The following is a 21,545-nucleotide window of genomic DNA, read 5'->3' on the forward strand; positions in this document are numbered from 1 at the left end:
GCACGCAGAAACCTGAGAAGGAACCAGGACAAGGTAAGGAGGATCAGGGGCCCAGAAAAGGCCACCCTCCCAGTGGTCATGACCAGGGAAGACTGCCTTGTTCTGGGGACCTGGAGACCCCAGCAAGAGGATTGGCACTACCACCAGGACCCCTACTCACTTGGCCACAGCCAGGAGCACGTGGGGGTCATGCTCACACTTCTTCAGGGCGTCCACACTCTTGGTCTTCCGCTGGGGCCTCGCCTCCAGGAAGATGGCTTCAGACCACAGGACCCCTGAAATCCAGACATGCAGATGATCACCTCAGCCATCACACACAGGGAGGCCTTTGAAGACTCAGGATATCTCCATCTGTGCCTCCCGTGTGGCCGGGCCGCCTATGCTACCCACTACTCCATACCCCCCAACCCCCACCCCACGGCCTGCCCAGAGCCACAGGGCCCCACTGGCAAGGCCATGACATCATCCTGGGGGGCGGGGAGGCTGGAAGTCCCAACAGTCTCCAAGGTTTCATACCCACTGACTAACTTCACAGCTGAGAATTCACTGTAACAAAGTAACAAAAAGTGCTACCAAGGATTTATGCAGAAAGATAACCTGGGATTAATACCAGCCTAGAGATCAGCCTGAGGCCATATATCTACCATAAACCCAGAAAATTCTACGAAGCCACTAAAATCTGTTCATTCTTAAGGATTCAGTGATAATGAAAAATCCTCACAGAATTTTCAACTGTAAAAAAAAGGGGGACAAAACAAAATACACAGTATGACTTGATTTTCTGCAATAATATAAATTGTAAAAATACAAAAGAGCTACAATCAATGATTTCCAAGTACTGGGCTCACAGCAATTTTCATGTTCTCTTTTTTTACTCCAAATTTATTTATACTGCACATGCACTAACTAATTACAGAACTTGGGGTAAAATAGTAAAAAATTAACTTCTAAAAGAAAAAGAAATGGTAGCATCTCAGAACATGAGGTCCAACTGCCAACACTGAGTCTTGAGTTCAATCATTTACATGACCAAGCATAATGGAGGTACTTTTGTGGCTGAGTCTGACCCCGGCTGCCAGCGGCCTGAGGACAGCACTCACCAGAGTTGGGGCACTCCTGCAGGGCCTTGGCCATGAGCGTGCTGGCAATGTTCTTCAGCCCAGCACGGTACTCCAGCCGCACAGACTCCAGCCTGCAGAGAGAAACCCGGGCAGGGTAGAGCACTGTCCACTGGCAGCCTGACGACAAGCAGAAGGTCCTGAGGAGCCTCAGTAGCTGGAGTTGTCTGTGCTGCCCAGCAGCTCGTCCACCAGAGAAGGGAGACATGGGTGATCCCCACCTCAAGCCTATGGGCAGCCATAAACCTGGACTCTGAGGTCACCCAGGTACGAGTGAAGATGGGCAGGATAGAGACAGACAGGCCTGCTGGTGGCTGCTGGGGCACCTCAGGGTACTGACACCCTGAAGCCCCACACCTGGAGTCTGTGTGCACAGCCTCCTATGGACAAAATGCCATCTTTATCTGGCAAACTCCTATTCATCCCTCAAGGTCCCTCCCAGATACTACCTCTTCTGTAGAGTCCGCTCTCTTGGCACCATCCACCCCAATGCCCCCTCATTAGCTCTTGGTTCCCGGGCACCCTCAATCCCAGCACAAGCCACACTGCATCCAACTATCTTCAGGCTTATGTGAACACCCTCACAGCTGGGACAGGACTCTTCACAGACTGCACCTTCCCATCCATGGAGCCTGAGCTGAAAGTGCTGCACTAAGGACTTGGTGTGAGCGAAGTCAGCTCCCGGGGGCACGGGAACTCACCACAGGCCGGGGTTCTTTGGGTTCTTCAGGCGAGACTTCTCCAGAATGGCCCGAGCTCGGGTCAGCTGCCCAACCTTCTCCTCCAGCCGGGAAAGCAAAAGCCACAGCGGGGTGGAGTGGGGACATTTCTTCAACTGCAGCCACAGACACAAGAGAGAAGACTCAGCGGGCATCTGTGACGCTGTGTTGGCACCTCAAGCTGAGTCAGGGCTACGTGTGCCCTCAGAGACCAGCCATTTCACACCCAGGTGTGTCACTGTGCACACGGCTGTGTTGTGCACACGTGTATGGGGCATTTTCGTGAGCATGCTGTGCCATACACATGTGCACATGGGTGTGGACTCAGGAGCCTGTGCCTTACACGGGCCGTAGTCCGTACTCTGCTGAATATAGCAGTTACAGCCTGGCAGGGGCAGAAGGCTGGGTGAGGGAACAGACTGGCCCCGAGCCCACAGCTCCCCTGAGCCTGGGTCCAAGCAGGTTGTAACAATAACTATCTGAGGTGAGGTGCCCCATGTGGGGTGGAGGCTCACCCCCTGGTTGTAGGCTTCCCGGGCCTTCTCCACGAGCTCCTCCTGCTCCTCAATCTGCCCCTTCATCATCCAGAGCTTGGGGAAGTCCTCATAGTGCTTCAGGGCCTCCTCGCACAGCTCCTGGGCGGCCACAAGGTTCCCCAGCACCCACTCCAGCTTCACAGACTTCATGAACACCTGGGGAACAGATAGCCTCAGCCTGGCTCTGGCATTTGCCTCACTGACAGCTCAGCCTGAACGCTGCCCCGTGTCTTTGGGACAAACTGCGGCTACATACATCAGTGCATTTTAAAGCCAAGAGTAAACAAATGAGCTCTGAGCACGTGACCTTGGGGGCTGCTCACAGTGGGCAGAGGGCTCTGCTTACCCGGGCAGTGGGCGCGCTGCTCCGCGCCTTGGCCAGTAGCCGGCGGGCCCGTTCGTACTCATTGTTCTCAGACTCCAGCTTCACGGCCGCCAGCCAGATCTCTTCGCTGTTGGGGTTGGCCTGCAGAGGAACAGCAGCATCAGCCATGAGTTGGGCAAGGGCTCCCCTGGCTGGAAGCAGCCGGTCCAGGAACTGGGCTGTGCTGAGCCATGCTCTGCAGCAGGACAGTCTGATGCAGGCATGTCCTGGACTAATTGGCAACAAAGCCCCAGGACGTGGACTTCCTCATGAGTAAGCTGGCCTGCCACACTGGCACAGATGTGTGGCAGCTGCAGCACTTAGGCCGTGCTGCCAGTCACCACCCTCTACCTGCTGCAAAAGTTCACTCATGTCTCACTTACATGGATCCACCCACCCAATCCTGCTCGCTCCCAAGCCTGGGGATGAGGAACTGGCCACCCAGTGTGTCAGTGTGGGAAGGACAGAAGGATGCCCGGGTTATCACAGACTATGCAGGGAGGGTTCCCAGGGTCGGGACTAGGCCACGTACAACCCAGAGTCCGGCAGACATATGGGCAGTGCCCTCCAGTCTCCTGAAAGCACAGTCACCTGCTGGGCACACTCAGCCTGACCATGTCCCCAACCTGAGAAGCAGCCCCACAGAGACAGGTAAGGAGAGGAGAGCGCAGGACACAGGCAGCACTGCCTGGCGGTGGTGGGAAGGACCAGAACCACCCGGAGAGCAGCGGCACCCTCCACCCAGGGCGCCCAAACAGACACGAGAGCAGGGGGAAGCCCAGGCCAGTCCCCTCCACATATTCACTCAGCAAGGGACAGGCGTCACTATGCCAGCCTAGATGAAAACCACAGAGTGACATCGTCTTTCCAGTTAATAGAAAAGCATGCTGGAAACCGCTGACTGAACCTTGCTGTCAAAAACTACTAGGATGTTCCATGTGACAATAAAAATCAGAGAAAAACGCAGAGCTCCCGGCACCAACCACGAAGCCACCCTCCACAAACACAGCTCCACCCACTGACAGCCTGGGCGGCAACAGGCGGCCCACGTGGGACCCAGCGCAGGTGCCTATGCTCCAGTGCAGGGACAGGACTTCCTCCCGCAGTACCAGACAGCCTCACGTGCACCTAGGAGGGGACCTGTGCGGGGACACGGCTCTCCGCTGGCTGTCCCAGCCTTCCTGTCTCCCTGAGTCTATGCTGTGGAACGTTGAGCCCAGGGTCACACTGAATGGCAGCAAACAAGAGGTAGGTATCCATCACCCAGGCCATTTTTCCTGCTCTCAGACCCCCTCAGGGCCCCAGCTGTCCCCAGAGCACCCAAACTCCCTGCATCAGACCATGCTCCACATCTCAGGTCAGCTCCTGTCAATAATGCAGGAAGGGCTCAGGGGAGGCGGGCACAGGACCCTGGAGCCCTCGGGCTATGGCCTACCCCTTCACCCACCTGGAAGGCCAGAGCCAGGATACTCCTCGCCGCAGGCACGTCCCCGGCCAGCCACTTGGACTTGGCGCCCATGAGCCACAGCACCTCTGCTTTGGGGCAGTGGGCCACGGCCCGCTGCAGCAAGGCCTCCAGTGACTCCCTGCAAGACAGGGGGACGGTCACCACAAGCACACGGGCCACTTGCAGATAGGCCACGAGCGCTGAAAAGACAGTTACTGCTTCAAAGTTCGATGCCATAAATGATTTACCAGACTTTTACAATGGGGAGAGTGTGGGGAAATCTTTTCTCTCCATAAAGGCTCTAAAATCAACTACTGAGGAGGGTGCTACAAAGCCACGCATTGTTCAAACAGCAGAGTCTGATGGAGCTTCTCAAGGGAGCCTTTTATAGCCGGGTGTCCCGGAGGCGCGATAACTTCGCGGTCTGGGAGCCGGGGACCTTTTCATCTCTAACCACAGATCCGCCAATAAAGATTACAACCTGTACCTACTCTTTGGCATCCAGAGAAACTGTCTTATTTCTGGAAGGAAGTTATTTTAGGACACTATCAAGCATGAAGCCCAGGTTTCAGGTATGAAGCCCTAACCCTGCGTGGCCCACCACCCTGGCACACCCCTGGCACAGATGTTCTCCTCAGGTCTCTGCAAGATTGAGTGAGCACATGGAGTTGCTCTGTGTGGTGTGAAGCCTGACACCAGAACAAGAAGGCTCGGCTTCCTCAGCCTACCATAGGTGCGAGACCCGGGGGATGGGAACTGCCCCTGAGCCCAGGGACGAAGACCTGTGGGCAAGGCCCTGCTCTGGACAGGACAGTTGGGTGAACTTGCACAGTCATTTCAAAACGTGCCCAAAGGAGTTAACTGCAAGACACAGAGCAGCTAGTGGGGGTGTGTGTGGGGTGGGGGGACAGGAACATCAGGCGACTCCTGAGCCTGAGACTGAATGAGACAAAAGCAAAGCAACAGAGGCCCCGTGCTCCCAGCTGCAGCCCAGGTGGGACCAGCAAGGCCCGAACACAGAGGATGCGGTAGAGGATCCAAGCAGAGGCTGCCCACCTAACTGCTGACTGAATTGCAACATCTAATTCAATCAGCACTTACAGCCAATAAGGCAGACACAAAGGTTTTTTCAATTAAAGAGAACAATTAAATAAAATTGTCACGGACCTCCTCAGAGCACAAAAACCAGCCCAAACCCAAATCCAGCACAGCTGAAATGAAAAACAGGCCTCCCTGGGCCCAGATGCCGCACCGCCCACGCTGCTGAAGCCAGAGCCCCACAGACGGGGGCCTCGGGGCCCCAGCCCTGCCCCAGGGAGCCCTAGGACCCCAGTGCTCCCAGCTCACTGCAGGCAGACGGGCCCCTCAGTGCCTTGGTTCCTCAACTGTATAGCAGCAGGAATGCTATTACAGAAGGTGCCAGAAAGACAGCTCGGCTGAACAGCCCAATTGCCACAGGAGAGCCCACCCCTCGTTGCAGAGGTCTGACCTCCAATGTGGCTCTTGCCCACCCACGGGGATGAGAGGCCTAAATGCAGCACAGGGTGGCAGGCCTGCCACATACCTGGTGCCATGGTTCTTCTCGAAGTATGCAGCCCGCAGCCACACGCTCTTCTTGCTGGGGAAGACCTGCAGGGCGTAGGCGTAGATAGCTCGGGCACACTCCAGGGCGTTGTGGGCCACACACTAGATGGAGAGAGGGGAGAGGAGTGAGGGGGGAGGGGAGAGGAGTGAGGGGGCTGGGTGCCACCAACCCAGGAGGGGTACCCGCTCCACGACTCCTGACCCAGGCCCCAGGCCCTGGAAGCCCGTTACAAAGTCTCTGGGGCTAGGACTCCAGGGGGTTGGTGGACCGGCCTGCCCCTGGGGTAATACTGAGCACCAAGGGCTTCTGCTCCTCCTGCAGGCCACACAGCGCTGAGGACAGGCCTACTCCAACCCAAACAAAGAGACAACAGAGAAACAGGAGAAAGTCTGAGAGAGCTTGAGGGTTCTGCTCCTCAATCTGACATCTGCAGGGTGACACCCCCTGAGGCCCCCATGTTGTCAAGCGATGAGGTAAGAGATGAAGCATGAAGTTCAAGCCCACACTCAAAATTAAAAGGGTTCAACGACCAGAAGGAGCTGGGCTGTGCTGCCCATTTGCTGATCTACTCCCAGGGTGGAGACTGCGGGAGACTGTTAGGTCATCCTTCACAATTTTCGGTCTTAATGTCACATAACAAAAAGGCTTTAAACCACGACAGGTGACATTAGAGCATCATTAGTGCTCACAAGACACCCAGCTTATAAATGAGACACCCAGTGAGCTGCAGACAGCAGCCACGGCCTATGTCCAGGGACTGGAGGACGAGGTGAGGGCCCAAGTGGACAAGGGAGAAAGGAAAGCTCTGCCAGTAGGAGTCCAGCTAAGCATCTCTCATCAAACACAGGTGCCATGATATCTAGAAAACCAGCACCTGACACATCCTGTAGTAGTAACTGACTCAGGCCAAAAGTAGCACTAACCGACCTGCAAACTATAGGGCCGGTTTGCTAAGAAATGGCACGTTTATGCAGTCTCAGGGTCTCCCCACAGAACATGAGTTACAAAGGTCCGCAGCAGCCTCCTGTGGAGGAAGCTGGCAGACACCCCTGGGCTGCTCAGAGCTGAGTGTGCCCCCACCCACTCGGCACGACAGAGTCCCACAAAGAGGAGAACCCACCATGAGGACACTGGAGACCAAACCAAGGGGTCGGTACCCTCAAGAAAGTCAGAATCATGAAAAACGATGACAGATCAAAGCTCCCGCCCCCACCCAGACTCAGGGTCATGGACCCTGCACATGTGACCCTGAGTAGTTTCTCCACCAAAACCCAAAAAGCATTCAGTGAGCGCCTCAGTGAGATTTGAATAAGGCCCCAGATTATATCCTCCTGGTCCTAATCAACGCTGATCTCCTGAGTCTGATAGCTGTGCTGTGGTTGCACAAGAGAAGGTTCCTTTTAAAGAAACACACTGAAGTGTTTAAAGCAAAAGGGTCACCACATGTGTGATGTGGTCTCAAATACTTCGGGGAAAATAAAGGCCATGTGTGAGCAAGCATGTGCACATGTGGAGAAGAAAAAGGCGTGTACTGAAATCGGTAAATGTGGGAGCATCTAGGTGAAGGGCTTAAAAGAATTCTCCACTCAGTTTTGTAACTTTTCTGTAAGTCTAAAATTATTTTAGAATAAAAGGCTATTAAAAAGAGAGGACCAAATTTAAGGTTTTAAAAGCCTTAAATATGTTTATCGATCTTGAGCCCATAATCTCGTCTCTGGAACACCACTCAAGGGAGTCTCCTCAAAGTGCATGCTTCACATGCAGGTGTTTTCTGAAATGCAGGTTATAGCAGAGATGGGGGTGAGGGATGTCCAGAGGTCAGGGGTGAAGAGCTGGGAAAGCATCGGAACTGGGCCAGGTCAGGGTAGTGAGCGCTAACACCCCACCTCTGCAGCAGACCCCAGTTAATAGAGAACTATGCTCCTTACAGTTGTGACTACATTTAAAAATCAGCAGATCAGAAAGATTTCCAAACCACACCCCGTTCCCCACAACGCACACTCCCACTAGCCACACTCACGCTGTCGGCATCTTCCATCCACGTGTGCTTCCGGTCTTCCTCCTCAATGCCAATCCCGATAACAGCACGCATAACTGCCTGGCAGGTGGCCACACTCCCGGCCTTGTCACACTCCTCAGCATCCTGAAAGAGGGCACAGAACTGAACTCACTGCCCAGAGCTGCAGGGGTCTCGCAGACAGACACTAGGCCCGAGGGAGAGGGCTGCAGGAACAGGCCCTGAGGGTTCCTGTACCCTCAGGGCCCCGACGCTGCCACCCACTGTGAAGCATCCTTTCCTCCCTCACTGCAGGTTAAGTGCTCCACACCCCCAACCTATTCATTTAACAAATATCACAGAAGCACCTAACCTGTACCAAGTGCTAGAGTAGGCAACCTGGTGGCTACAGGAAAGTTCCAAAGCAGTGGGAATAACATGTTCATACTGTCACACATGTTCGTACTGTCAGCCTGGCTCCAGATTCAAAATGGACAAAAGGAAAAGCCACTCTAACCCAAGAGAGAGACCTGCTGGGGGTACAGAGCCCAACACAAGGAAAGCCAGACAGTAGCCTATGGAGAGACCAGCCACTGAGGCGCTCCGGCAGGCAGGGGGGCAGGGGTGTTCAGCAGAAGAGCACTGAACTTCAGGAGAACAATCCTCAGAACGAGCAGAGAGGACAGCCATGGTTCAGAGATGAGACACCAAGTATCCTGAGGCTCCTGCATGGCAGGCAGGTAGGATCAGCAAGGCAAAGACCAGGGCTCACTCACAAACATCAGACCACAACATGGAGACGTAGGCAGAGGTGGAACGGATGCAGGGACGACCTCTATTGAGGGCAACTTCAAGCTCTCTATCAAAACAAAACTCACAAAGGCTCACCCAGCAAAGTGTTTTAAGGAATATATTCCCATTCATGCCAAATGATGGGTGCGCCAGGACACCATTTGCAATGGCTAACAGAGTAAGAAGCACCCTGCTACTGCTGTCACGGAGAGACCCAGGCTGGTGGGACAGGCTGAGTCAGGCTTCCCTTGCCCTGGCTGTGAAGGGAAAAGTATCCCAGGCAGAGCAGAGCCAAGGCCAAAGGCTCATGAGGTGGCCCAGGCCAGCCCTCCGCTGGAGGCAGAGCACAGAGCACCAGGCACGAGGGAGGCGAGCCGCCCAGGGAGATGGCCCAGGCAGCCAGTCTGCACAGCGTCCCCCACAGTCTCCACTGAGCATAAACCAGCACAGAAGGGAGAGAAAGAACTGTCCAAAAGGATGAGCAGGAGCGTTCCTCAGAACACAGGTGTGTCCAGGACAGCACCTGTTCCCACCAGCCAAAGCGAAGATCCCCAGGAGACACAAGACCCTGAGCAGAAACCCAGAGAGGCCGCCTCTACAGAGGGCTGAGTACCAACCTGCCCCACTGACTGCGGTTGGTCCCACCCAGCAAGTGTTGAGGCAAGACCCACAGGGTCAGAACACCTTCAGTAACAGAACCAAGGTCCAACACCAGAGCCCAGAATGTTCACAGAGACACAAAAGCACCCGGCCCCCCCAAGGGGAAATGTGACAAATGAAAGGTTATCAGGGAAAGACAATCCATAATGAGGGGAGAACATGTACCAAAATCAACTCCGACGGGCCCAGACAAGGACACTAGAACAACTATTATAACCATGATCCATGGATGGCAAATTGCTGTGTGGCAACATGAAACAAGTCAAAGAAGGTTTTTAAAACAACCAAAATTCCTGTTAGTGAAAAAGGCAAGATCTGAGATGAAAAATGTCCTCAATCACAGCAGATGAGACATTACAGAAGAAAAGATTAGTGAAACGTGAGGACAAAGCAACAGAAGTCATATAAGATGAATCAGAACATCAGTGACCAGACAAGCTCACATCACACCCACAGGAAAGACCAGACGTCTCCCAGAACCAGAGGGGGCTCTCACCACTGCTCTTCAGCATGTCCTGAGGCCCTAACCAGGGCAATTAAACAGGAATAAAGGCATCCGGGGACTTCTTTGGTGGTCCAGTGGTTAAGAATCTGCTTTCCAATGCAGGGGACACAGGTTTAATCCTTGGTGAGGGAACTAAGAACCCACATGCCACGTGGCAACTACTGAGCCCATGCACCACAATTAGAGAGAAGCCCCATGCACTGCAATGGACGATCTTGCATGCCGCAACTAAGACCCAACATAGCCAAAAATAAATATATATATATATATATTTTAAAACGCATCCAGATTGGAAAGGTAGTAAACCTGTATTTGCACACAACATGATTCAATATACAGAAAATCCTAAAGAATCCACTGCAAGTATTACAATTTAATAAATGATTTTGCAGGACATAAGATCAACATTTAAAAATCAACTATACTCCTATACACTAACAACGAACAACCTGAAGATGAAATTAAGAAGAAACCCCATTTATGACAGTATGAAAAATAGTAAAACACTTTAGAATACATAAAGTAAGTGCAATACTAGTATGCTAAAACATTATTGAAAAACATTTTAGGGGCTTCCCTTGTGGTCCAGTGGTTAACAGTCCACCTCGCAATGCAGGGTATACAAGTTCGATCCCTGCTTCAGGAGGATCCCACATGCCACAGAGCAGCTAAGCCCGTGTACCACAACTGCTGAGCCTGTGCTTAAGAACCCGAGTTGCAACTACTGAAGCCCTGAGCCCTAGAGCCCATGTTGTGCAATAAGAGAAGCCACCGCAATGAGAAGCCCGCACACCATAAAGAAGAGCAGCCCCTGCGCACTACAACTAGAGAAAGCTCATGTGAAGCAACAAAGACCCAGCAGAGCTCCCCAAATTAAATAGATCATTTTTTTTTTCTTAAGTTTTAAAAGAACTAAATGAATGGAAAGACATCCCACGGATTGGAAGAGTTACTACTATTAGGACGGCAATAGTCCCCAAACTGATCTACAGATTCCATGCAGTGTCTATCAACATCCCCTCTGGCTATTTTGCAGGATCTGACAAGTTGATCCTAAAGTTCATATGAAAACACAAGAACCAAGCACAGCCAAAACAGTCTATAAAATAACAAAGCAGGAGGACTCACTTCCTGATTTGAAAGCTTCCTACAAAGCCACAGTATGCAGGACACAGTGGTGCTGGCACAACACAGATGCACAGCCCAGTGGAGGACAGAGACTTGGAAGTGAACTTCCACACACAGGACCATGGTTCTCCACAACAGCGCTGGACTGTGGGGGGAGACTCACCGGGGGGAGACCCAGCGGAGCCAGATGATAGGCCTTGCACTTAAAAAAGCATGAAGCTCAACTCTTAATGCAAATGGATCACAGACCTAAATGTAAACACCAAAAAAATAAAAATCTTAGAAAACAGAGGAGCAAACCCTCATAACCATACCTGCAAAAGGTTGAGAAGAAACAGGGGACACAAATTTTCCAAATTTGATACAATTTGGAAATCCACAGATCCAAGACACTGAACTCCAAACACAAGAAACATGAAGAAAACCACACAAAGTGAATTGCATCAAACTGGTCAAGACCAATGATATAAAAAAATCCTTAAAGCATTTCTAAATCTTTTAATTTAGAAACATTTTTAAAAATTTAATTAAAAAATTTTAAAAAGATATATGTACAGAAGAGCAAAGATGACAGCAGGTGTCTCACTGGAAACAAGGCCAGCAAGAACAGTGTCTTTAAAAAACACTGAAAGGAAAGACTGCCAACCTAGACCTCCACACTGAGAGAAAACATGTGATGAAGTTTCCTTCATCAGATGAAGTAAACAAAGATGAAGTAAAGACTCTTAACAGACATTTAAAGGCTGGAAGAACTGAATATCAGCAGGCCTGCTTGTAAAAAATGGTCACAAAGTCCGTCAGGCAGAAGAAAGAGGACACCAGCTGGAAACTGGATCCACATGAAGGTATGAGAATGTCAAAATGGGAATGACATGGTTAGACAGCACTGAACAAATATTAATAAAGGGGCTGAATCCAGACGATGAGACTTCAGGGGTATACATGAGGCCTTGCACCCAAAATTGTAAAATATGCGCACCACAGGAAGGGCAGAGAACAGTACTGCCGCAAGGGCCCAGGAGCAGGACGCAGCAATCCGACACCCTCTCCTTGCGGGGAGGGAGGTGCCCTCAGCGATGACACCTGCAGCAGCAGAGGGGCCACTGGGAGGAGGGTAAGCAGAACAGCAGCAGCAGGGGCACAAGAAGGAGAGGGGCAGGGTCTGGGCCCTCTTCCGAGGCTGAGAGGCAATGGTGAAGCACAGGGGCTGGCTGTAGGGCTCTCCTGACAGAGTGAGGCGGATGCAGGTAAACAGGCACTTTTCCTGGCTGCCCATGCAATGGCTCATGCAGTGGGAGGAGGAGGTAGGAGAGTGTACCTGGCCTGCTGGCTGGGTTAGAACACCTTCAGAGACCTGGCTGGCCATAGTCGAGAAGAGTGACAGATGCGCTAAAGCTCATTCTCTCTTAAACCATATTCTCTCCTGGAAAAGTGGGGCTGACCGCACGTGTCAAAATGCTAAAGTCTCCCCTGAGTTGCTCAAGCTTTCACACCACAGAAGCCACAAAGCGATGACATGAGAGGCACTCCATGCCTGCTTTGCCTGCCAGCGTAAGGACACACCTTTCAGGTGCCACCCCGAAGTCCCAGCCGTCCAAGGGACTCTAACGAGCAGGAGGGCATCCGTGCTTAAAGCGGACACCACAGCACCTGCTGACCTCACCTGGATCCACTGCTCACGGTTAATCTCCACGCCATTGGCACGCAGGGAGGTGATGGCGCGGTCAATGATCTTCTCCACCATCTGCGTGTTCCCGTTGGCCTCCTCCAGTTTGGCGGCCGTGATCCAGATGTGGCGGTCTGTAGGGATGTTCTCCCGGGCCTTATTTAAGACCTTGCGGGCATTCTCGTAGGTCTCCAGCCTCGCCAGGGCGAGCCAGAGCTGCAAGGAGAGACCCATCAAGTCAGGGGCACCCTCCACGGGATGCAGCACGAGCTCCCAAGGCCCATTTAAACAGGGCCCGGGATCATGTGCAGTAGCACTTCCTGCTCATCCGAAAGCTGTGTGGTTACACTGCTGACTGATCTAGTGGCTAGGTGACAGGCCCTCAGTCCCACATTCCAATCACTGATAAAAGGTACACAGTATCAGGACAGAAGGTGAACAGGACAAGACTGTCACCTCACCGACTGAAAGGGCACGGGTATTCAGCTGCCTGGAGTACTCACACCCCAGCTTTTGATTCTCAACATTTCATCACCAAAAATGTGTATGGGCTCTATTTATTTTTATGTAAATAAATTAAGATTAATTTTGTTTGGAGAATTTCACAACACACATAAGATAATTAAAAACAGGCTGGACATCATAGACCCACGACCAAAAGTCACTTCAGAGAATGCTATGAACCGGAAACCTAAAACTCAAGAAATCCAAGTGGCTCTGAGGTAGAGCCATCCCCAGCTGGGAAGACAAGCACCCCACCCCCCACCACTTCACCCTCAAGCCCCACTGACAAACCTGGAGCTGAACCAGAAGGGCTGCTCCCTGCAGGAGAGCGCTCAGCACAGAGCTCCCCCTGGTGAGCTCAAGGCTCAGGCCCCCTCGGGGTGGGAGACTCACCTCCACGCTGGTGGGGCAGCACTCCACAGCTCGGCTAAGCATGATTCTAGCGTCTTCTGGCTCTTCCAGCTCCACAGCCGCCTTCCACAAGCGAACTGAGTTTGGAACATGCTCAAGGGCTGGGAAAGGTCGAACAAGAAACCAGGTCACAGAAAAAGGGAAGTGAAAGCAGGACACTGTGTCGCAGAGGACGCGGCTGCCAGCACAGCCAGATGGTCTCTGCCCTGGGGACAGGCCAGGACTTCACATGGGTCCCTTGGGTCTAGACAGACACCAGAGAGGCCAGTACAGATGCCCCGAATCAGCAAGCAAGGTGGCAGAGAGGGCTGTGCATCATCTCACGCCTGTTCACACTTGAAGATCAACATCAGAAGACGAGGCACCTGCCACCCAGGAAGGGCCAGCCTTGCAGGCCACGTGTGAGCCGTGGGGAAAAAACATGCCAACAACTCTGGGGTCCACGCCTGCCCAGGTCGGCAGAATAAGGGTCCTCCCTGCACCCCAGGGGATTCGAGAACAAAGGAACCACGTGCTACATCCCCGGGTGCAGTGGGGAAGGGGGGCCAGCAGGAGAGGCCAAGACACCCTGCAGTCCAGAAACTTCCAAATCTCTGTTTAACAAGCACAGCCCTTCCTTCAGATGCAATTTACCAAAAAGGCCAAAACATTAGACAGCTGAACACAAAGCCCCACAGCAAGGCACTGGGGAGGACGAGGCAAGGCCTCTGGCAGCTCCTGGCAGGAGTGACGGTGACTAAGAGCCGATGAAGGCAGGAATCCAGAACAGCACCCAAAGGAACTCTTCTTTCTAGAAAACACATGGGCCAAGCTCGTGGGAAACAAGACACTAGATTCCATGATGCAGCATCAGTGGACTCAGAGTCTCTCATGTTCCTCCTCCAGTGGAAGCAACTCCCCTTCCTTACAGGCCTATAAACGGGGCACCCCTTCTTTTCCCCACTACAGGCCCTGCAAACAGGTGCCCCTTCTTTCCCACAGCCAAACCAGATGGCAGTGGCTCCAGGTAGCCACACAGCCCTCTGGCTCCTGAGCAGGAAGCAGTAGATGCCCAGATGCTCTAGACAACTGGGCTGGAGGGGAGACACCCCAGGACCCCCAGGGCCTACCCCAAGTCAGTTTCATAGGTTCCCAAGGTCCAGGGCTCATGGGGACCTCCCCACTATGACAAAAAGCAAGCTGCCACTCCAGAACCACCTGCCATGGAAGACAACACCCCAGGCTGGGGCCCAGGCCTCTGAAGGATCACAGCGCCACCACAGCCTGCAAAAGAGGTGCGGCCAAGGGCTCAGCCCCTGGACTTCCAAGACCTGACCACACCTGTCACTCAGTCCAGCACTGGCTGGTGCCAGATGAGGGACCCTCGCAGGAGGCCACATGTGGTGACAGAGGTGCTTCTCACTCTGCCAGGACCCACGGGTCAGGAGGGCTTCTGACAGGCAAGCAGCCCTGGGCTACATGTCACTGCGCCTGGGGAAGCCTGGTCCCTGTCCCCACGCATTTGAACTCGACCATCCAGAGGTCTTGTCCCAAGGGACAATGTCTCCACCAAGATTTATGGCCACAGTTCTCATGCAATGGAGGCTGAGGCTGACCCAGCTCTCCGGCCTCCAGGTATTGCTGGACCAGCTTAGCTGGCAACATGAGCTCTGACCCCTACGGTGAGACCAAGCTGCTACCATGTACGAGAGGGGAGACTGCAACCACAGCTCCAAGCATCCTGAGGCCTGGCAGTGCCGTCCCGCTTCCCGGAGTGACAGTCATCAGGAAGCAGCCCAAGAAGGCAACACTACCAAGGGGACGGCCCCTCAGCAGTGATGTCAGAGAAGGAGGCCTCCCACCTCGTCTGCCCCTTTTGCAAGATCACACTGCATTCCAGTGGACCCGGGGTCATTAATTTCACTCAGTGATGGGCATAACACCCAGGGCTATCCCCACTTCTCAGGAGAGACTGCGAACTCCTCCACTGGCACTTTATCAATAGCCCACAGGACTGGAGCTAAAGCAGATTACTGCTGAGCAATCCAGCTCTCGCCGGGGTGTTGCCCAGAGACCAGCCACCACGCTGGGTCAAGGTCATCACCAGAAGCTGTGGCCTGCCAGAGAGGAAGGGCCAGCCCGGGCAGGAGTGGAGCAGTTTGAATTAGAGAACCTGCAGGCCCAGCAAGGGAAACGTGCTGCCGCCCCTGTGCTTACTTGCAAGCTAAGAGTGCACGGTCTGGGGACAAAACCACTTCACACTCCAGGCCTGCATGACCAGCAAAGAAACACGGAGCTGACACCTTCATCATGAGTGCAGCCCACAGGAAGTAGCTGCAGCTGGGCCCACGTGAGTCCTCATGTATGACAACATACAGTTCAAGGTCAAGCACCCACCCCATGCCACTCAGTCACCTAAGGTCTCAGGTCTCAGAGCTGCACATGAAGCTCAAATTCTCCCAACAGAGGCCCAGGACGCTGGCTGCATTAGCTGAAACCCAGAGCTCATGCAGACACTGAGGGCCAGCACAGAGTCCGCCCCAGTCACTGATGGAAGGAACTGTCCTCAGTTTCCACACATCAGATCCTTCCCACAGCAGCGTCAGGGTTCCCTGGAGCTAAAGCAGGCATCTCCAGCTGAGCCCCCGGCACCTGGAGAAAGAGCACTGTTTGTGGAAACACTCTGATGACGGGTCAAGTCAGGACTAGGCCTGCAGAGCAGGGCAGAGGCCAGCTGATGGTTCCATGATCTCCCCACTTTGGAGAAGCCCGAGGGAAAGGAAAGCAGGGGGACCCACTGCCCTCGAGACCCCAGACAGCCTGGAAACCAATCCCTCGACACCCCCCTGGCAGTCCCCCTTCCAGGCCTAGTTCCCTCTCCAAATCTGAAGCCAACTGGAAGTGAACTCAGGTAATCTGGGGGTGAACAGGGAGTGGCCACAAAGCCATCCTGACCATCCATCACACTGTGGCAGGGGAAATTCAGAAGAGCATTCCTAAACAAATAGTGCTAATTACCCCGAGTTTAATGTGTTTGTCATTAGAGAACTATTTTCCTGGCTGAAAAGAGAGGAGCTGATTTTTATAAACCAAGACAGGTGCTAACTTTCCACCCCAGCCTCATTTTAAGTGCAACAGGGTTGCAATCAAGAAACCAGACCCAACAGAGGACAACACACTGGAATGTACACATACTCACGCACATTCAGGGTCACACACAAGGCAGCCACCACCTGGCCCCTATCAAACACAGAGCAAAGCGTCAGAAGCTGCAGTTCACAACCCCAGTGCCTCCGATGGCTCATGCAAACATACACTTCAGACCGCCCACTACAAGCTACCCTCAATTCTGTAAAACACACCTATTTTACCCATGTTACAATTCAGAGGGAACCAGCCACAAGCACAGGCTTACTCCAGGTCAGGCCTCCAACCAGCAAGTGCTGAATCTGTGTGTCACCAGCAGCACCTCCCCACAGCTCCAGTCAAGGAGCAACACTGTTCTTTGCTCACTCCTGCAATAATGAAAGACAAACTACCCACAGAAGCTGTGTCTTGGCAGTGATTCCCAGGTGGACTCAGTTTCCCTGATGTGCAAACCATTCAGTGACATAAGCCAATGGCACATAAGCCAAACACACTGCCTTGCAGGAGCTTCACAAGATGGGAAGGAGCTAATTAACATGCCTCTGTGGTGAGACCACCCAGGCAGTAAAGATTCAGAACCAAGTGGCACCTCCTGCCAGCCGGGGGCAAGAGACAGGACAGCCAGCACCCATGAAGCCGCTTCAAGCAGCTCCCTCACTCGGCACAGCGGGCCCACAGTGTGGCCCACCAGGGACACAGAGCAACTGCCCCCACGCAAGTTCATGTAGCAGGAAGAGGCAGGCATGAGCTCCCAGCCCAAGCGTCACAACCAGAAGTTTCCCTGAAGACTGTCCAAGGACAGGACCAACACAGCCCAAAATAAGGCCTGAAAAACATCCACCACTCTCGAACCCTTCGAGCAGAGCCCGAGCAAATCAGTGGCGAGGCAGCTCCCCTGGCCGGCACTGGGGCAGGGAGGTGGCACCCCTTCACCTTCAGGGATGCAGCCCGGCAGCACCACTCCTGCCAGGACCCTAAGGGGAGCTCACCTTTACGAAGAACCCGCTTTTTGGCACGGATGTCTGTTTCCAGCTCTGCTGCTCTGATGTAAATCCTAACGGACTGTGGGAGGTGACGGACAGCTTGGGCCACCACAGCCTTGGCTGTGTCTCCAGGCTGCAACCTGGCTGCCTCCAGCCACACATCCTCACTCTGCGGGACAGAAGAACAGGTTGGTGAGGTATGTCAGGCTGGCCGGGTGGTAGGCACCCCTGGAAGGGCACACACGAGTCTCAGAAACAGGAGGGGCTGATGGGTGCCCATCAGACCCATGGGCACGCCTGCCCCAGAGAACCCTGAAACCCCCACACGTGGGAATGTGGCTACAGCATGTCTGTGCATGGGAAAGACACATCACCACACTGTGAGGAGAGGACAGGCAGCCTTCCGGGTAAGAAGTCACCCCATGGACAGTGTGGGGACACACAGGCAGGCGGTCATGAATCTGCTGGGGAGTTTTGGATCAATGCTCATGTCTGGGGGAAGAATTCACAGGACACCTCTCACTGTCAGGGTGCCCCAGCCTTCACAGTCAGCCTATAGTCCTGAGGGTGTCAGGACTTTCTAGAGCTGATCATCACAGCCCCTAAGGGTGAGGTCCATCTCCAGGTTCTGACGTCAGGAAGGGGAAGAGCTAACCAGTCTTGCTCTCTATCATTAAGGTTATCTGTTAAACAGGTGGCAGTCAAGTTTTCACTTCAAGTGAAAATAAGCAGGAAGAGCCCTTTCCTGCTTTTTCCCCCTCGTCCTCCCTCCCCGGCCCACTGCCTGGAGCTTCAACATGAAAAGGGGGCAAGGAATCCCCTCTAAGTCCAACTCACTCCCACAGCGTCTGGTGCAGCCTAGATGCCAAGGCCCCTCAAGGGTGTGGTGCAACCTCAGGGAGGGTCCCTACCTTGGGGCACATCTCCGTCCCCTTCATGATGAGGTTCCGAGCCACTTGCAGCTTGCCAGTGACTTCCTCCAAGCGGGCCGAGGCGATCCAGGCTGGCGGGTGGTGAGGGTTTGTCTCCCGAACAGACTTGAGAAGCAATCTTGCCTTCTTGATGTCACTGTGTAGGCAAGAAAGCACAGGGTCAGACTGCCACGTGCTGCGGGTGGGCCTGGCCAGAGGAGGCACCCCTATGGACACAACATCCAACTGTCACATCAGATGTCCCTGGTGACAGAACCAAGTAAGAACTTGGTCAGTACCCTCCCAAGCCTTCTGCACCTCCATGCACATAGGCACTGAGCACCAGGGCTAGGTCAGAAGCATGGGAGACAATTAGCAAACTGCTCACTAGTTTGGCACACACATAGATTTTGAATGTTACCTGTAACAAATTTAACATCCACATATTTTGAATGGAAAATCAATCAATTCCACTCTTTCTTAGAATAGCCACATTTTGGCTGCATATTTTTCAAATAAAATCCAATATGTTCCCAGGAACCTGAGCCTACCCAGCTACCAGCCCTCCAGGGTACTCACTTGATGTCCCCTCCGTGGGTCGGAATCATGGAATTCAAATCCGTCAGATAGCCTTTGGGGTCAACCACAGTCTGCCCACTCACCGAATCAGACACCTGCAAGACAGGCCGAGCCCAGTTGGTTGGACAGAGGCAGGAATGCCTGGAACAAAGTCCTTGGAGGGTCCCTTAAACCCCTTCCCATAATCCTAACTATCAGTGGACACAGAAACTTTTAAAGAAAGAAAACAACTTATTCAAACAATAGTTTGTAACAATAATGAACAAATTTCACCTACACAGAAGAAAAACTTACATTAAAAAAAGGAAACCATAAAGTCCCAGGGGGAAATCCCAACTAAACATAAGGCCATCCAAGAATGAGTGAAACCCACAAGTCAGAGACTTCAACTAGTGTTCTTTACGTTTTCACACAGCAATTCACTGTAGTATTCTCTCAAGTTGTGAGTTACAAGGGACTTCCCTGGTGGTCCAGTGGCTAAGACTCCACACTCCCAATACAGGGGCCCGGGTTCAATCCCTGGTCAGACAACTAGATCCCACAGGCTGCAACTAAGACCTGGCACAGCCAAAAAATTAATTAATTGTTTTTAAAAGCTGTGAGTCTTAAAGTTGCCATGACAACCACACACACACACACACACACACAAGCCTGGGTAAAAAGTCATCAAAATTGAAGCAAGACAAGAAAAGGACGAAAGGAAAAGTGATGTGAAAGAAGAAATAAAATTCCCTTTGTTTGCAGGTAACTTAAGCAATGAGAAGAAAAAAATCAAACTCCCTTCATTTGCAGGTAACAGATTATCTCTGTAGAATATCCAAAAGAATCAACAAAAACCTCCCAGAATTAACAGGTAGTCACAGCAGGGCTGCGGAACACAAGGTTAATACCTATCGCTATCCCACACACCAGCAGGGAACACTTGGAATCTAAAAGTAAAAACACAACAATACTTAGAGGAGTACCCAAAACTGTGAAACACAGTGCACCCTTACCACAGGTCTGAACTACATGGGTCCACTTACACTTGGATTCTCCCCCTCAGCACGTACCAGAGTGCTATGCAATTTGTAGCCAGCTGAACCCACTGCCGTGGGACCACCCATATGGACAGTCCTTGAGTGCACACAGGCCAATGCCCCTAAACCCCACAAAGTTCAGGGTCAATTGTACCTTCATAATTAATCTAACAAATACGTACAAGATCTGGAAGAAGAAAACTACAAAATCTTAATGAATGAAATCAAACACTAAATCAATGGAGAGAGTTTTCATGCTCACGGTCAGAAAGTTTAGTGCTGTCATGCAATATCAGTTCTTCCCACCTTGATCTGGAGATTCAACGCATCCCCAGTCAAAATCCCCGCAAGTTACCTGTGATACCGACAAGCTGATTCTAAAGTTTACATGGAGAGGAGGTAAGAGATCCAGAGCAGGCAATGCAACACCAAAGCAGAAGAACAAACCTGGAGAATGCAACCCAACTCAGAGACTTTTTATACTTTATAATGATGATGACGTATAGTGATGACGACAGCGTGGTAATGGGGGAAAAAAAGACAAATTGGTCAACAGAACAGAGAACCCAGAAATAGTTCTACACAAGTTCAGCCAACTAATGTCTGACAAAGGAGCAAAGGCAACACAATGTAGAATCTTTGTTGACAAATGGTATGAAACAAGTGGACACCCACATGCAAAACATGAACTGAAGGGCTTCCCTTGTGGCTCAGTGGTAAAGAATCAGCCAGAATGCAGAAGACCCGGGTTTGATCCCTGATCCAGGAGGATTCCACATGCTGCAGAGCAACTAAGCCTGTGCACCACAACTACTGAGCCTGTGCTCTGGAGCCCAGGAGCTGCAACTACTGAGCCAATGTGCCACAACTACTGAAGCCTGAGCATCCTAAAGCGTGTGCTCGACAAGAGAAGCACTGCGTTGAGAAACCTGTACACCGAAACTAGAGAAAAGCCTGAGCAGCAACGAAGACACGGCACAGCCAAAAATTAATTAATTAATTAAAAAACAAAATATAAATTGAGACACGGATTTTTACACTCTTTATAAAAATTAACTCAAAAGGAATCACAGAATTTCCCTGGTGGTCCTGACTCTGGTTAACTGGTTAAGACTCTGCACTTCCAAAGTAGGGGACACAGGTGTGATCCTAAGACCTGATATGCCACGTGAGGCAGCCAAAAAACATTTTTTAATTTAATTAAAAAATAAATTAAAAATTAGTATGCTATATGCAGTTTAAATTTTTTTAAAAAGGAGGGGGTATTACAGACTTAAATAAGATGCAAAACTATAAAACTCCTAGACAATAACATAGGAGAAAACTGACATGACCTGAGGTTTGGCAATAACCTTTTTAGATACCACATAAAAGGCACAATTCATGACGGGAAGAACTGATAAGCTGGACTTCATCAGAATTAAAAATTTCTGTCTGTGAAAGACACTGTCAAGAGAATGAAGACAGGCCACAGCCAGGAGAAAACATTCAGAGGA

General features: G+C 52.0%; 1 protein-coding gene across 1 annotated transcript in view; it reads right to left on the minus strand.

The window, feature by feature from the left end:
- The window catches only part of PRPF6 (pre-mRNA processing factor 6), a 34,430-nt gene that overhangs the window by 2,369 nt on the left and 10,516 nt on the right, over positions 1–21,545 (minus strand). The window contains exons 7-19 of the mRNA XM_043479447.1: positions 19,031–19,125; positions 18,452–18,608; positions 17,547–17,709; positions 13,414–13,532; positions 12,514–12,732; positions 7,790–7,912; positions 5,749–5,870; positions 4,185–4,323; positions 2,720–2,839; positions 2,353–2,529; positions 1,820–1,953; positions 1,101–1,192; positions 161–275 (exon numbers count right to left, since the gene is read on the minus strand). Coding sequence (XP_043335382.1) covers positions 161–275; positions 1,101–1,192; positions 1,820–1,953; positions 2,353–2,529; positions 2,720–2,839; positions 4,185–4,323; positions 5,749–5,870; positions 7,790–7,912; positions 12,514–12,732; positions 13,414–13,532; positions 17,547–17,709; positions 18,452–18,608; positions 19,031–19,125 — 1,775 coding nt within the window. The remainder of the gene's footprint in view (positions 1–160; positions 276–1,100; positions 1,193–1,819; positions 1,954–2,352; positions 2,530–2,719; positions 2,840–4,184; positions 4,324–5,748; positions 5,871–7,789; positions 7,913–12,513; positions 12,733–13,413; positions 13,533–17,546; positions 17,710–18,451; positions 18,609–19,030; positions 19,126–21,545) is intronic.

This window comes from Cervus canadensis, chromosome 10 (assembly GCF_019320065.1).
Source record: "Cervus canadensis isolate Bull #8, Minnesota chromosome 10, ASM1932006v1, whole genome shotgun sequence".
NCBI classification, from domain to species: domain Eukaryota; kingdom Metazoa; phylum Chordata; class Mammalia; order Artiodactyla; family Cervidae; genus Cervus; species Cervus canadensis.